Source organism: Fundulus heteroclitus, chromosome 12, assembly GCF_011125445.2.
Source record: "Fundulus heteroclitus isolate FHET01 chromosome 12, MU-UCD_Fhet_4.1, whole genome shotgun sequence".
NCBI lineage: Eukaryota > Metazoa > Chordata > Actinopteri > Cyprinodontiformes > Fundulidae > Fundulus > Fundulus heteroclitus.
In genome coordinates this window covers 46,556,594-46,573,826 of record NC_046372.1, presented here as the reverse complement: position 1 = coordinate 46,573,826, position 17,233 = coordinate 46,556,594, and the positions used below count along the sequence as shown (strand labels likewise).

General features: G+C 41.1%; 1 protein-coding gene across 2 annotated transcripts in view; it reads right to left on the bottom strand.

Annotated features, from left to right (window-relative positions):
- Positions 1-17,233, bottom strand: part of LOC105915816 (nuclear receptor subfamily 6 group A member 1-A) — a 149,959-nt gene that overhangs the window by 100,862 nt on the left and 31,864 nt on the right. For both annotated transcript variants that reach the window (XM_012850047.3, XM_021309345.2), the window contains exon 2: positions 16,254-16,301. In XM_012850047.3, coding sequence (XP_012705501.1) covers positions 16,254-16,301 — 48 coding nt within the window. The remainder of the gene's footprint in view (positions 1-16,253; positions 16,302-17,233) is intronic.

Below are 17,233 nucleotides of genomic sequence, written 5' to 3'. Positions count from 1 at the left end.
TAACAGGATGAAACATTCTCACTCATGCAATACAGAAACTCATGGTGGCTCACCTATAACCTCCGTTTTGGGGCGGTAGGCTGAGAACTCATTTTCACACACACGTCTTCATAGTTTAGGCAGATTTATGGTGGCCTAGACTTTCACAAGGCTCAACCCAACCAAGAGACAGCTCATGTTGCACAGGAGGGGTTTTTTGTGGCTTTTTCCCTTGAATGAACGTACTGTAAGAATTTGAACAATTTTTTTTTTTTCCTTAACGTCAGTGCATCTGTGTTGTACTTGCTTAGCTTCAGGCAGTCGTGGCTACAGAGCAGCCAAATATGCAAGGCAATAGGACAGAGAGTACACAGTGTGCTTCTCATTGTCCAACCCCTGGAATGCGCTGACGACGCAGGGTTCATGCTGGTTCAGTCACACTGTTGCTGCTGCTGCTGCTACCGCTCGCCTCAGGCCCCCGCAGCCTCCTAGGCTGGCCCAACTATCTTGTGCACATTACACTTTTGAAAGTTTGTCAGTTATGCAAAGTTTCTGGGGGCTAAGCCAGGGCTCTGGTATTATCAGGAAAGTCCGACGCCGAGGCGAAAGCCACGCCTCAACCAGATGAATGAGTCAGTGTGCACATTACCATACATTTCCCACAAGTTCTTCCCAAGTGCAGAGGGGGGGCGGAAGTGGAGTCAGTCAGAAAAAAACAGAGACAGGGAGAGATTTGAGAATGAAAAAAACAGCTTCTCTGTGTGTCTCTGGCAAACAGCCAAGGGCTACAAATGCCAAGAAGGAAATCCACTGAAGCTGAAACCGGCAGCAACAACTACAACAAAAAAGAAAACAATTACAAATCTATTCTTACCTAATGCGTGTGGAAAAGGACGCAGGGAATACGGGATCTCCTTGTTTAGGCGGTAGAATATCATTTAAGTAGTTAACAGTTTTTAACAATTGTTATATACCATGTGAATAAAAAAAATCTTTCGGCATGATTCCCGTTTCTTATTTTGGGTCTTTGGAACACGTGGATCCATAATTGATGGAACACAGGAGAGTGATGAATGTTGCAGTTCTATAGTGAGTGTTGATAATGAGGTCTCCTCCGTGGTCAGTGAACTGTGTCAAAGTGGGAGAGAGTGAGTCGCGTCCCTCTTCCTAAAGTGATCATTTATTATGTAGAAAGCAGAACAGCATGGGTCCTTTCTGGAAGCCTGTCAAGTGTAGGGAACTCACGGCCTATCATCCTTTTCCCATCCTCGCCCTTCTTTTTTTTACCCAAACTCGGCAGAACTGAAGCAAACAACGAGATAACGACCCGCATCCTGTTCTTCAGCACCTTCCAGAACAGGTCTCAGCATCTGAGGATGCAGAGCGAATGAGCTGCGGCGTTCCAAATCCCTGCTTCAGTGTTGAGGGGAGCAGGCAGAACAGAGACAGAAAAGGAGACAGACAGACAGACAGACAGACTGGGAGTGCATTAATAAAACATGACTGGATGATTTTCCAACCTCAAAGAGGAGAAGGCAGGAAGCCGCACTCCCAGAGCAGCAGCCGAGGTTCAGCGCAGGGTAAAGGGAACAGTATTCTCTAACTAGCTCAACACTGCGCTCACTTGTTTAAGCTGTGGGGCACGGCGCCGTCTTCTGATCACACGTGAGCCGATTCATGCGCCCGTCTCAGCCTTGCTACCTTCTAATTAAGCCCTTTCTGTTTCTTTCTGCTCTCTCCACTGCAGGCTGAAGCCACCGGCGTTTTCTGTGCAGCTTTGCAGGAGGTGATGATGATGATGATGATGATGTCATTCACGGTGTGTGCAGGACTCTGTATAGCAACTCAAGCCTTTGCATCATCACCCTTCCTTGCGGTGTCATTTGAGCCGTTGCAGCAACAAGGTTGACAACACGTCCTGGCATGGACCCGTTCCACATGTGCCAAGAGTGCAGTTCAAGAGTGCAGGGCAGACTAAAAGAGTGGTAACACGAGGAGCACGCAGTTACCTGTCTTCACGTTTCTGTTTCTCACAGTTTTTGCCTTGTAAAACACAAATAATCTGATAGCCGGCAAGAATCTCCAAAACATCAGAACAGGTTTGCAGGAATCAGAATGATTTCATCAGACCTGCAGACTTAAACAAATGCATTTTGACTGATGCCAAAGGGGCCAGGAACAGGAAAGAGTTGAGGCAGCAGAAAAATGAACTCGGCTTTAGTTTGTTCTACACGTTGTAATTGTGGATTGTCAACCAAATTGTGAGGAGCTGGCCACCAAAGCTAACGTGGTGCCCACGGGGAACATTCAACGCTGTCGGTGAGTTTGTGCTCTGAGGGAAACCATCGACCGTTGACTGTACCTTGAGAGGCACCTCAGCACTGCGAATGCTCCAGGAGCTTCTCAACCCAGACACCAATGTCCTCACTGCAGAAACAGAATTAAAAATAAGTAAAATCTTCTTGAAATTATTGTATTGGTTCTTGATTTGAGACGGTAAATCAGATTATCTGCCAATGGAATAAGATTTTTGCATTAATAATAGGAACAACTCATCTTATTTTAGGGGTAAAATACTCAGTGTATTGGCAGATCATCTTATTCACCTACTCAAATCAAGGATAAATACACTCATTTCAAGAAACTTTTACTTATCTTTAGTTCCTTTTTTTTTTTGCAGCGCCACACTCCATATCTAACCTATGACCATCAGAGCAGAAGCAGAGGTGCTCATCATTTAAGGCTGCAATAAACATTCATTGCTGTCGGTGGGTTTGCACAAGAATAACTCACTGATCAATGAATGCAGACTGCGGTTCAAACACCCCTGTTGATGATGCACACCGGAAGGTAAAGTGGGAAATGAAATGAAAGTTACAAGCTCCTATGAGCTTTATGGGCAGCCAGACACAATGATATTGGTTGGCAGGTACTGAAGGAGAAACAACGGAGGAAAGCTAGGCCACGGAGTCTAAACACACAGACCTGAAGAGAACGCGACAGTGACCAGCAGCTGGGAGCGTAGTTTAGAAGTGGAGCACGAGCGCAATGCAGAACAGAAATATCCCCTGCTGAAACAGCTGCTTGTGTGGAGTGTAGCACTTTTTAGTGATATTATAATGTTTTATTAATACATTGATTGCTCTCCTGCATTATTAAACCCAACTTGTATTTTATTTGATTCCTGCATGGATTTTACAGCAAAGCTTGGATTAAATGTTTATACATAAAAAGAGAACACAGATTTGACAGCAGAAGAAAATTGAAGGTAAAAATGTTTAACATGACATAATAAAAAATGACTATCCACACAATTTGCTGTGTTGCTTTTTACAAACATTCATAAAAAGGGAGAGAAGAGAGTGCGGCAGAGTGTGCTGCCAGCCGCTTTCTGAAGGTCAACATTGAGCCCTTCATTTAAGCTCAACAGGTGAGGTTTAATTTAAAGGCTGAACACTAAGAGGGTCAGTAAGATGACCTAAGACACACTGGAATTATTATTTGTAATCTATTTTAACATGTAGATAAAATAAGACTTGACATTTTACAGAATTAAAACTCCAGGTAAATGTTGTAGTTCCACAGTAAGTTTGAATGTAGTACTCAGGTTTTTGGGTTATTACCAACAGACATGGTAAATATGGGAGCTAGTTGCCAACCTGTGTTTGAAATAATATTTTTTGTAAATGTTCAATAAAAAGTGAGATATGTAGTGCTTCTCTAAAAATCAAAGCCACAACTTGCAATAGCCAATTTAGTCTGTATTCTATATAGTCAGACTAGGAGAGCTCCATCAGTTCAGCCAGCTGACTAGGGCTGGAGAAACTAGTGGAGGAGGGGGAAGCCTACTCTGCATTGAATGTGACTGGAGGAATTCTCTTTGGTATCTCATTTAATGAAATGTAACACAGAGAATGACAAAAAAAAACACAAAAGAGTTTATTTGAAAGTGTAGCTTTTAAAAACATGGTACCTATTCAGTTTGGAAATCAGCCAAATGGGATTATTTTTGGATTACAGCAGTGGAGCTGACTACTCAGGCTGTAAGGTGTTAATTGTGTTCACCAGATTGACAGCCTGGTGGAAGAAATGGTCTCGGTGGTAGATGGTTTTTGTAAATAGCGCCGACATAAAGGTAAAGGTCTACACAGTTTGTGTCCAGGATGTCTGCAGAAATGTTAGATGTTGTCCTGGAGGGAAGGTCAGCCCCAATGATCCCTTTTATAGACCTCACTGTTGGTTGCATGCTGCACATTATTACAGGTTTTGATTTTACAGGAGCATCATCACAGGGAATAAAAATGATTATTAGTCATCTTGTGATAACTTCCACTGCAGTTCACGTCGTCAACACACGTTATACAAAGATGAACAGCCAAGAGAACGCCATGTGTGCTTTCAGAGCATGCAGCTGGGATTACGGGATCAAACTTCAACTGACACATTTCACCTGAGTAAAATGAGTTAACATTAGAAGACAAAATCTATTTTCCAATCCATTCTAACACAGACAAAAATGAATTTGATTAACACATGTCGGAGCTAAATTATTTTAATGTTATCATTTTATGACCTAATCAACGCAAAGGGAACTCACAAATGTGTCAGGGCGGTGTCTGAACAGTTAATGACAAACACATGACAGGGTCACATGTGCCACATATTATGGCCTCTGCACCACAAGGAAAATGTCTTGGACAAGAGCCTCAACATATGCAGGCTGTTCAAAACTAAGCAGAAATATATTTAAAAAGACAACAAACATGAAGAACCATATTACAAGGTTCCAACCAAAAGTGGAAGCATAGCTGATTGTAGCAGTCATTTTCAGTCAGAGGAGCATCAAAACAAACAATGTCAAAAATCCACCTTACTCAGAAAAGGTGAAGCTAATGAAAAGGACCATTGTCAAACTTACTCTGCAATCGCACATTGCTCTTTACATTTTCTATGGGTCAATTACAGTCTCTTAAAGTGGATCTGGAGCGTGATGTTGTTGGGTCCACTTCCAAATCCCCCCAATGTGTGTGTCAGGACCTTTCATAAGGTGTAACCGACTCGTGTAGATCAGAGAACAAAATGAGAACAAAAATTATGATTTTTGGAAAAAAACAAAAAAAACGTAAGCTTGACTGAAATTGTTACATTTCACATTTAAGTGACGGCGCGCACCCAACAAACGGTATAACCAAACAGATCACCACAACATAACACATACCAAAAAATACACATCCATTATTTTCCAATAATAGCCACGCAGAATGGAGGCATCTGGCTGCCATTCACCATTTCCCTGTGTGATGCCTAGTGGCCTTTCCCACTTCATGGCAGAGAGTGACCCACACCAAAGCGGGGTTCTGTTGAAGGCTTCATCCTGTTAAAATGGGGCTTACTGCTGTCGCCATACTCAGTTTGAAGGATTACTGAGAAGTCAATGACTTGACACAAGTGACTGGGTTTCTTTAAATAGACCACTTTTGACCAGCTGGCTTTACAGTGTCATCAGAATGTCTTGCCTGACATTTAGGATATGGCATTTATATTGAACTGTGTCCCTGAATAAAATCTGTGAAACAAATTGGATTGTGTTGGTTTGATTTCATCTAGGGTATTGTGTAGTTCTGGACGACTGGACACGAACTGCACGTTTTATTTCTTCACTGAATGCTGAACACAGTACCATTAGTGACTGAAGTCCAAGGATCTGTGTTGTCTCATCACACTTCAATGCGATATTTGGTGATAAACTACAAACCCAACATTTGGCACTTTTCCCAGTGCTGTCCACATCAGTGCTTAAGTCATATTTTAGTTCCCAGGAATTACTAATTTCCCATGACAATCAAAAAAAAAATAACTTAGACCTTCTTCTCTCTCCTGCAGCTACAACCAGATGTAAACAACTCTGTTACTTATTTAACAGATCTAAAAATAATAACAAGTACTAGCTATAATTAGCCTGAAATCACAACATCCAAACAAGGGCGGGGGAAAAAATCTGTTCCACTTGTTAAAAAAAGGATAAAAAAAAAACATTAGAGCCTCTGTCACTGGTTTTAACCAGTTTCATTCTGTTCTAGAGCGCCGAAAGGAACAGAAACTGTGATATTATCATTAATAGAACAGTTCTGTAAAGGCTGCATCTTCAACAAAACTCTTCACAATAAGGAAGGTTAAAGACCCAGCTTCTAAATGATTCCTTTCACATGTTTTAGTAGTTATGATGTAGGAAGAGGTTTTCATTCAAACAAATAATGTTAGCTGCCTGACATGTTTTACTCTAAGAGCAACAAAAAAATTAAAGCATTTTGTAAACCAACTAAACTGAACTTTAAAGTTCTATGGAGCATATCACCACCTTAAAATGTCTTTCTGGATTTTCATTTTCTGTAAACAGCAAATTAATCTGTTTAGAATATAGCAGCAATTAGTTCTGTAAAAGTCATGTGATCTTTGAAAATGTTGCCAGTTACTTTCTTTCATTGAGAACTAAATGTGAGGTAAAGCATTTGAAAGTGTGCGTTTTAGTCTACCAAACAGCACTTCCCCTTCATTAGAGAACAAGTGTGGACATCAGCTATGACAAATGCTTTGTTTAATAGACATTTAAAATATTGTGTGAGACTTTACCGTTGATTAAGAGGAAGATCACACAAAGTGACAGCAACTCTGGTGACAAACAACAAAACTTCACTTTTTAAATGCAATTCATTTTTGCTACTGGAATGTAGAAAAATAAATTTGTCCTAACCTATAAGCAAAGCCTCTTGGAATGTAAAGAAGCTGGGTAGTGGTTGAAAAAGCTTTTCTGGAGTTTGCTCCCATCTGACACTATAAGATAGAGACCAGTTAGAAAACCCCTCTGACCCAAACCACCAGAGCACTAACCCCAGGGGCCTCATGTACGGAGTGCGCATACACACAAAATAACTTGCGCCACAATGTTTAACGTCAAACTTGCCGTGTACAAAAAATAATGTTGAGTGAAAGAGTACACAAATTTATGACCTGCCTGAAAGTGTAAGGCAGCAATGTAAACGTCTTCAGATGACATTGAAAGAAAAAAATACTATGAGTCTGCCAAATCCACTGAAATACAACTCCCCTCAGTTTTATTTAACTGAAGGAGCATCAACCCTGTTGAGTTTGAGCTTTTACGGTTTAAATATGTACAAAGAAATAGAATCACATGTTATGCCGTCGCACCATGGCAAAATTCAGTTTGAATTCTGAACAACATGTGACATGGGGAAGGAATCAAAATGAATTGTGAGCAACGACGTTCACATCCAAAGCAGAGACAGCTTCTCTCAGCAGGGTTCCATCAGTGCTATAAAACTTTGCTCCCACAGGACAACCCCTCAGTCTGACCACTTCTTGCCTGGAGGCGCTGGAGGAGAGCGTGGCTGGGACCAGCCAACAAGACCAGCCACCATGCGGGCCTCATGGGGCAGAGGACCGGACTCGGTTCAGACTAGAACCAGAAGCCAAGTTTGCAGTTTAACTTCTGCCCAACCAGCCGCTGAAGTAAAGAATGCTGAAACAGCTTTGTTTATTTTCCTCAGCTGTTACAGGAAAAACTGACTTGAGACGAAGGGAATCGGTCGCCTTCCCTCACCAGACAAGCTGAGAGCTCAGAGACTGCATGCAGGATGTCGGGCCAGGCTACCCTTGACCACGTTTGGCTAGCTCATAGCCACAGAGCTGCATGTCGGCTGCTGAAATGACCAACGTTTTACCCTGGACCACTGCTCTTCCTTGGATAGCCAAAGTGAACCAAACTCACACGAGACAATGAAACCACAGGGAAAGTTGAAGGGTTTGTTTGGAAAGCTTGTTTAATGCGTCCACATGGTGTTTTAAACACAAAGGGGCTGAGCGACATAGCTCCCGTAGCATGTCGATACCATGCCATTGCCGATGTGATTTGAGTGTGTTTTTATGGTTATAATAAACGTTATCTCCACAAGGGTTTCATACATTGATGGGATATTAATGTTTATGTTATCCGGCTCACTCATTATGGCTAAAAATAAAGCCGAAGTTTTTAAAGTTAGCGGCAAAAGTCTGCTAGCCTAAATGCTATTTAGCTTGATTTAAAGCCGTTTTGTATAACTTTAGGATAAGTCGATTTTAGCGACTGATAGCTAAAGCGACCCCGAGCCTCCCGGAGGTATAATCGCATTAATAAAATTGAGCGTCCCTAAAGTTAATGATTTTACTGAGCAAATTATTCTTTAAAATGTTATTTCCACAAATAATGTTTTGTGTAACTTGGGATTTGCATTATGAACGGAATGAAAGGCATACCAAATGTTGTTCTGAATAAGTCAAGCTAATTTAACTCCATTCCATGTTCCTTAACTCAGATCTGCAGTGAACCAGGATTCACTGAATTATTCTGATGATGATCAACCACATGCTTTGTCTTGTGTCCTTTTGCATGTACATAGTTCCTTAGCTTAGCTTTTATTGATTGAAATATAGTGTTAATTCAGATGAACAGCATTATATAGTGATGTTCTCTGGATGTTCATTTTGTTTCTGTTAATAAATTCTTGAACTTGAAGAGAAGTTGTCACTCATTTATTTTATGTGTGCGCAGAGTTTGCTGTTAAAAAGATCACCCGTGCTCGAATCATGCCTTTCAACTATTGTCCTGATCTCAGCTCTCGGGCTGACATCCACCAGACAATACCTAACAGACAGAGAGTTATTTATTAAACATTAAATAACTTATAATAAAATAATAAAGTGTATAATTGCAAAACTCACATCTACCCTCATACCACATTCAAACACGCCTCAAAAACCATGGAAACAACCTCAATCACACGTAAACTGAATATATCACTGTTTTTGTCACATGTGCATGTAAATGTGCATCGATCTGTGCGCTAAGGGGATAAAATCCATGTGAATCATTAAACGGGCTCTTTAATTCTCACTGAAAAGGAAAATGGAGTCAGATCACCAGATTAATTCCTAACCAGTCAGGTATGATGATTCCTAAGGTGGAGACAATCGCACATATCCATAAAAAGCTGCATAATTGATGTCACTCCAACTGTAAGATCACACAGCCCACGGGAAGTGTACCCAGGTAGCTCTAACCCCCACAAGAAAGACGTAGTACACTCAGTGTTAACACAGGCATTTTGCCTACCAGCAATAAAGCAAAAGAGACAGGGAAAAAAAATTCAACGGAGTTGTAAATCGTATCAGTGAAGTTACTTCAAGGTAACCACAGACAAATCAGCGCCCAAGTTTAAATACCCAACTTATACCCTACATAAAATATATATTTCGCTACCTATTAAATGCTTTGTGCAAAATCGGAGTCCTGTTAGCTGATCATAGCTGACAAGATTCAACTTAGGTAAGCACAAGTTGCAACATACAAATATCCAACACACATAAAACACAGAAAAACTAGTATCAAGCATTACCCTTTAATTTAAGCATACGTTTATGAATAAAAATGCAGTTACCTTTGTACAGACAAACTTGCGGTAGTTCCCCTCGATCACTGTTGTGTTCAGCTGCTCATGAGATTGGTCAGCTGCATATTTATCATTTAGATTTTTCTAGACTCCTTTAAGGTTCTTGAAAAAGAATGAACACCCTCTAAACACTCGGGATAACACGTCTCTGGATTGTACTTTCTCCACTGACAACGTTAAACTAACTTTTTACCAATGTTTCTTTAATAAAATCCCTCTGACCACAATGCATTTGTAAGGTAACATGCCAGAATGATGTCAGAGGGAAGGGCATGCAGATTCTGCAAGTAAGGGGCATTCCAGTTTGGGTCAATTTGCGATCACTGATTGGTCAGTTACTGACGAGCCTCCAAGACGGATTGACAGACGGTGTTATGTCAATTGTGGAATGGTGGTAGCGTTGGCAGTGCTGGAGGCCAGTCGAAGAATGTGGAGAGGATGTGTTTTGGACATCATGCTGACCTGCCGGCACATGGTGATGAGGGACTACTTAGCCTGTTTAGATTGCGCAGGGCAATTATTTTTGAACTGGCACCAGCGTTACAGAGGGAAACTAAGAGGAACCTTGGTTCGCAAGTGCCATTTCAAGTTCTAACTCTGCTGCAGTCTTTGCAACCAGAACTTTTCAGAGGGAGCAGACTGAAAGGTCAGTATTTAACATCACCGGGCCGTCCCAAGCCACCCCCTTATGATGACCCTTTATGATACATAAGTCCCTTAAACTGTGGCTTTCATTTCCAAATGTAATACCTAATTTTTTAATGATTTGCATATGTTTTTTGGGGCAAGGACAGGGAAGTCCAATGTACACAGGCAGGTGGGTAAAATTACACGGAAATTTAGATTTATCAAGGAGTGGCTTGGAGCAGTCGGCTGACCTCCTGCACTGACTTTTTTATTCACAAGATGAAGATCTGACTACAATGACTTGACCCTTGTTGGGCTGTTCAACTGGTTACCAGATCAGATTTCTTGGGCTAACAGCAACGTCTCCAAACGTCTGGTTATACCCGACATACCTGACAGGACAGCCAAGAACCTAACGCAAAGTTTATATTCTGAAGCATTTAAAGGAGTGTGTGCTTTATTCACCCCATTTCCAGCAGTGCTGCTGCAGGACTGATTGCATGTGCAACTCTGCTTAAGAGAGCAGCAGCTGTAGTAACACTGTTTGCTTTAATGGTGAACCCATTTATTTTTAAAGTAACTGGTTTACAGTTTAGCTAAAGTTCTTCCTTGTCTGTTGCAATGAGCAAAAAGTTACTGACTGTCAGAGCGGGGGATCGGCTGCACCCCTAACCAGATAAAGCTTAACTTGTGGCTTCAGCAAGAGCGTCCAACATGCAACAGTAATGGTAATGGCTTGTACTTTAACTAGTCTGACGACCCAAAAGCGCTTTACACTACAATCATCCACCAATTCACGCATTCACACCCTGGCATTGGTGAGCTATGTTTGTAACCACAGCTGCCCTGGGGCAGACTGACAGAGGCGAGGCTGCCATACATCGGCACCACTGGGCCCTCTGACCACCGCCAGCTGGCGATGTGGGTGAAGTGTCTTGGCCAAGGACACATTGACAGAGAACTGTTTGTTCAAAGTGAAACAGAACCATCCCTGTGATCAGTGGATTATTTCTTCTTTGTTGACACGCTCAAATGTGTCAACAAAAACACACTGGAAATCTTTCAGAGTGACAGAACACAGGTCTGTCACAGGCTACAACTTCACTTCATCCTGCCGCTTTTCAAAAGAAAGATGTACTGCTCAATTCAGGCAAAATTATAATTACTATTATTAAGGTCAGTACTGAAATCCTGATTATTTCATACTCATACGCATCTATTGCACTTGGAGAAGAGTCAATTGCAGTGAAACTTTCCTTCTTATATATGAAGAAGAAGATGCCTTCTTATAGAATCTTGTATTTAAACATTATACAACACTAACGACATCTCTAATAGTGTGCTTCAATCATCTTTGAAAAACAAAGAAAAGAAAATGTATTATATTATAGAAAAAACTAACTTATGAAATGAATATTTGTTAAATTGTAAACTGTAAGCTTATTTGGACGCTTTAGTGCAGCTACTAAAAACTAAAGAAGCAAACCGAATAATAGCACATGCCAAGCTATGATTGCATTATCCCAGTTAAAGTGTAAAAGTTGATGTTCCACCATGTTTTGACCTGTATTTGCTCTGTGAGAGAGCGTTTCATTATACGCATTAAACGCTAGTCCGGAGGTCACAAACAAAATTCACGCACAGCATCCATGTTACAGAAATAGGGCGGATAGCAGCAACATGGCAGACCGTAAGAGCCTTGAACATACTCCGGGAAATTCAATTTATTTATATGGTGCAGAGCCTCAACACGTCATCTCAAGTCAACTGTATCAAATCATCCAGACAGATTAGGTACAAGCAATGCAAGCTACTGCCCACTGTGGCTCCACGCTCATCCAAGTCAATGACTCGATGCAATCTGCTGGGTTTCCTGAGATAGAAACTTTTTCACCAACCTACCTGGACGATTTGATTGATCTGAATTTGTAAAGTGCCTGGAGATGACGTGTTGTAAGGTGGAGCTGATTTGTTTTGATTTGTACTGATATTAAACTGATAATGAATTTGCATTAAAAAAATGGTGATGCTTCACTTTACCTGAGAAGTAACTGCTACTGTTATAAGGAATTTAAAAATATAAATAAATTCAAATATTTTTGGGAATTAGGTAGATTAATTTCAGAGAGAGTCTACCTTAAGTCTTATATATTTCAAAGTATCTTTTAAAAGAAGTGTAATAACACACAGAAAATTCCACAAACTGCCGAAAATGTGTTTAGAAATGGTTTTAGGGTCTAAATATTTTGTTACATGTTTCAGAGTCATCTTTTTACGGTCAAGGAAACGCCCACTTCCCTTTCCTAGAATAATGTAATACGTTATTAGCTACCAGAGCAATAATGTTGCCTGTTCAGAGTCTGTTTTACGTCAACGTGTTAAAGAAGCTTGGAGAAACAACATTAAAATAAAAACATAAAATGATATCGACTACGAACCCTTCCAATGAAACTCAACAGCCCTTCAGAAATCTCTGTTACCGTTTTAAATAAAAAGCTGCTGAGCAGGCAAACGATTTTTGTTCAATCAGCCCAAATCCACCCTGTGTAAAATGTGGATCTCTGAAATGGGAAACCAGTAAAATAATTTTTCGTGTAGCCGTGGAGGAGAGACTGCCATATGGGAATAATGTGGGTGAAAGTGGCCAGGTGAGACACTTTAAACACCCCTACAGAGGTTTCTCTAGGCAGAGCCCTTATTCATTCATAGCTGGCAGTTATAGGGTCTGCGGGGACAACAACAGGCACCTTGGTTTATAGTTGGTCCAATGAAACGTGTACTATTTCCCTGACTGTGTGTGTTATTAGGACACAAGGTGGGAAGTTAGACACCAATATGTGACGGCATCAATAAAAGAAAATATATATATATATATTTTTAATTCTCCTAAACTAGCAAGCGAAGGAGGAGCTGTGAATGAAGCCGAGTATCTACAGAGATGTGAGCAGTGGGCGGATATGGCTCTCTGCATACAGTGTGTTAGGGCCACACAAACCTCAGTGTGTTTATCCCTGTGGAGTTGGGCTTTGTCATCACACACTGTGAAGTTATAGGCACTGACAGTGGGAACAGTGTGACCCACTTCTCCCTGACCTGGAAACACTCCGCAGGCTGACCCCCGAGTCCAACGCCAGCGCGAGTTGAATCAAGCGAGAGGAAAAAAGGAAGTTGAATCACATCTAGGCTAATCATGAATTATTAAAGGCTAAAATGATAAGAAAGCACAGAGGTCAGCAGCAGCCGCAACTCCCAAATCACATGGCAGCAGTCACGCTAAATGCACAGAACAAAAGACAGGGCCGACCACAGGACCAGAAAGGGAACGTCTAAAAAAAAAAAATGGGTTTTATACTTTCATTATTCACTCATTTAACTATTGATTCGCTTCTGCTAAACAGTGCCCTGGGCTAAACAGTTAAATCCACTTTATAAGACAAATAAATGCCACAAAGGAATACAGAGAAGTGCAGATCTGCAGCGGTGCTGAGTTTTCAGTACTATGCTGTGCAGCACATCGCAAAATGAAAACCTGGTGGTCTTTGAATGACTTTTGGACGCCGCTATAAGGAGCTAGCCCAGTTATGTGAGGACAAAGGAAAGGCATGTCTGGGCTCAGGCCAAGTACTTCCATATGGGTCCTGAGTTCACTGGGTCCAGGTGGCATGTGGCAGTAAACATCAGAAGGAGGTTCAGCACGGATAGGCTGCCACCCAGTGGTCTAAGGGGTGTAGTGCATCAGGGGCACTGAATACATCACCACATGGTTTAAAGTTAACTAGAAAAAAAATCTGAAACAGGGAGGGGTTGTTTAAAATATACAGAAGATGACTAAAAAATAAATACTCCTAACATATAACGGCCTTGTTTAAACCGGATGTGTCATCCATGCAGATATTAGCACTGATTATAAGTTTTCTACATTCCTTTGTGTTTGATTGGAAAAAGAAAAGAAACGGTTCACAATAATATCGACTTGATTGAAAACAGGATGCAGAGATGCAGCGAGTGACACATCTAAAGGTTCCAAGCTGCTAATGATTAACCATGGAAAGATGCAGTCAAAGTACCATGGCAACCTCGCTGAAGCCAGCTCCTGGGTACTGGAGTGGGGTCAAGCATTATATGGAAGAGGCAGAACACCATTGGATGCAAGTCACAAAACAGCCATTTAGACCAGAGATCCTCCTTACATGGGAAATGGCATCTGTTTCATCTGTGATTAGTGGAAGGACTTTGAGAAGCCACCCTCGACAAAAGGCAGATATTTTGAATATCACCCCAAAAAAAACTGTGCTATGTTTAGAAATGGTGGAACCAAGCCAGAAAAACATAAAATAACTGGTCTTTAAAATGTTGACGAGAGAAAAAAAAATCTCAGTTTATAAAAGGCAATACTTATTCCAAAACGGACACATTTTAAGCTTCAAAATGTTGCTGCAAGATGTTCTGCACTTCTCTATTTATTCCAAGCTCAAAAAGTGTTGGTGACAGAAGAATTCACCATGTAAGAAAGAAAATAATTATTTTCTTGCTTCTTTTAACTTGTTTTTTAATGAAAGAAATGAATTTGAGAATCTTTAATTAGTCTGAAGCAAAAAAAAAAAAAAAGAAAGAAAGAAAAGTTGTAATTAAGGCTTGAAACTGCAGTCAAAACATTTTATTTATTTTTTCATTTATTTATGAAGGACATGAATTTGGGAAACTTCAATTATTTACACTTTAACCCAAAACAGCTGTTTTAACAGCTTCAAACTCTGAGAAAGATTGAATTGACTTTTGGAATCTTTTAATTATAAATCAACCAAGAAAAAGAAGTGTGAAGAGAGATCAGAGAAGATGAATACGTGACTTTTTCAGACAGCAGCTGAACATTTTAGCACAGCAGGCCCAACAGCCTGCACTATACAAAGTACCAGTTTGTAATCAATGGCTATCGGAAGATAATCACAAGTTGCATGTCTCTGAAAACTTCATTTGGGAAATCTAAGTGAACATGAGCATTACATCTACAGGCATAGTGTTGAAAACAGCTGTTGCCAGCTCAGTTATTTGGCCCCTGACCTGGGTGTTTGGGCACTGAATGGACGCTTGTGAATTCCCACCCTGCTAGAAGCATTTACAAGCCCAAAGAGCCTTGCCTCAGCCCCCCTTGACCTCAGTATCACCCTTGCCCAGAGCTTGCACCGAGGCATCCTGGGAGCATAAAAGGGCCAAAAGAGAGAAAGAGAGCAGCCCTGGCAGCAAGCCTACCTTGTCAAGTTTACAACCCAATCAGGCACTGGCTCATAAATTTACGCCTCATCCTGCTACAAGCTAACAATGCTGCTCATTCAGTGTGTGCGCAGCTTTAATAGATCCTCTCCAGCTTCCTTCCACTGCCTAGAAACAACCCTCTCCTCCTCCTCTTACCTCTCAAAGCGCCAGAAAAGGATGATCAGAAAGCGTATGTCCAAGGAGAGCGACACACAATCAGGTCAGCGAGGAGTCACGGCGAGGTCAGCTGTTTCTCAACTGTGTCTGACCTCTGACCCTCTCTACAGTGCCACCTGGTGCTGGAATGACACTCGCAGTCTAAAGTGAACTTCATATGAACCTGGACCTTAACATTGGACCACTGCCTCACCCTGGCCCCTCTGGTGCAGGTTTCCTTTAAGGCAAAGAAACGGCGTCTGACCTTTTTTCCCCACATCCCACGACTCGACTAACAGACACTGTGTGATTATGTCACAAAAGTTTAGGAGTACTGGCTAAAACAAGTTGCTATGTTCCCAGGCTCTCTCAGTGCTGCAGCTTAAGAAGCAAAACACATCTCCATCCAAGAGAGTCTGGTTTAGCTCTTCTGACCTCATACTCCCTCTTGTGGATGAGGCTAGAAATCCTAACTATTTTACTCAGTTCCAAACTCTGCTTTGCCACTAGATGGAGCTCTTTCTTTGACAGTTTTTATTACCACTCATTCAAGTCATGGCAGAAGGTAATTTCTTTTTCATCAGCACTGACCACTGAAACACCCACATGTAACGTAGCAACAAAGATGGGATGAAAATCCCCCAATAAAACCCTCTCTTTATTTACAAGATCTTTCAAAAACAGGTAGTTAACTAAGATTTACTTCCACGAGGCACATAAATAATTTGAACTCACCCATGCTGTCGTTGGGTTCTGCCTCCAGGGGACGGTCACCATAAAAACCTGGTGAGAAGGTACACAGAGGCAGAGTGACTATTAGTTATTATGCAGATAATTTGGTTTTATTGTTAAAAACTGGTGAGATTCACGCCGACTGAAAGAAACCTGCAGCAATCTGAAACCTTGCCTGGCCAACTTTAAACGAGCTCTGAGGGAGGGAAAATGGAACTGGGTCAAATGGACAGTGAATGAGATCATGTGCTGGAACGACTGCAGTTTTTTCCTTCTTTAAAGTTTTGTGACACTAGTTGTCTGTATTTGAAAGTGAACTGACAGGGTTGAGAGAGAGGTCCACATGCCGACCTGTGAACCTACAACGGCCTCGTCGAGGACCAAGGCCTCCATATATGTGACGTGAGCTCTACCTACGCAGCCACTGCTGCGCCTGTTCTGCGCTATTTCTGGCTGTACAGAACAGAGCGAAGCAGTATTCCCCTACCCCCACATGTTGCTGTGTCTCTGCATCTTAAATCATAATAAATAAAAAATGTATTGACAGTAGGGCTGGACACCATAGAAAAAAATAAAAATCATACTGATCGATATCAATAATTATCAACAAATTCAAAACATATATTTTATGTGAAGCCCTGGCCATTTTATGCTGTTCCTTAGCAACCTATTTTTATATAACGAGCACAAACACTGAATTCACACTCAAACCTTTATTCAACCAATTTTTTACCAAAACTGCAAGTTTTTAAAAAAGAAAAATAGAACCCGTGCTCTCTGAAGAGGGCGGAACATTCCTGGGTCTGCGTTTGTGATTGGTTGGGAGGATGTAATGACTGTAATATTAACCTACATTCTCTCTATAATATATATATATATATATATATATATATATATATATATATATATATATATATATATATATATATATACATACATACACACACCTTTATTGCCCTCAGTGGGGAAATTCGGCTGTGACC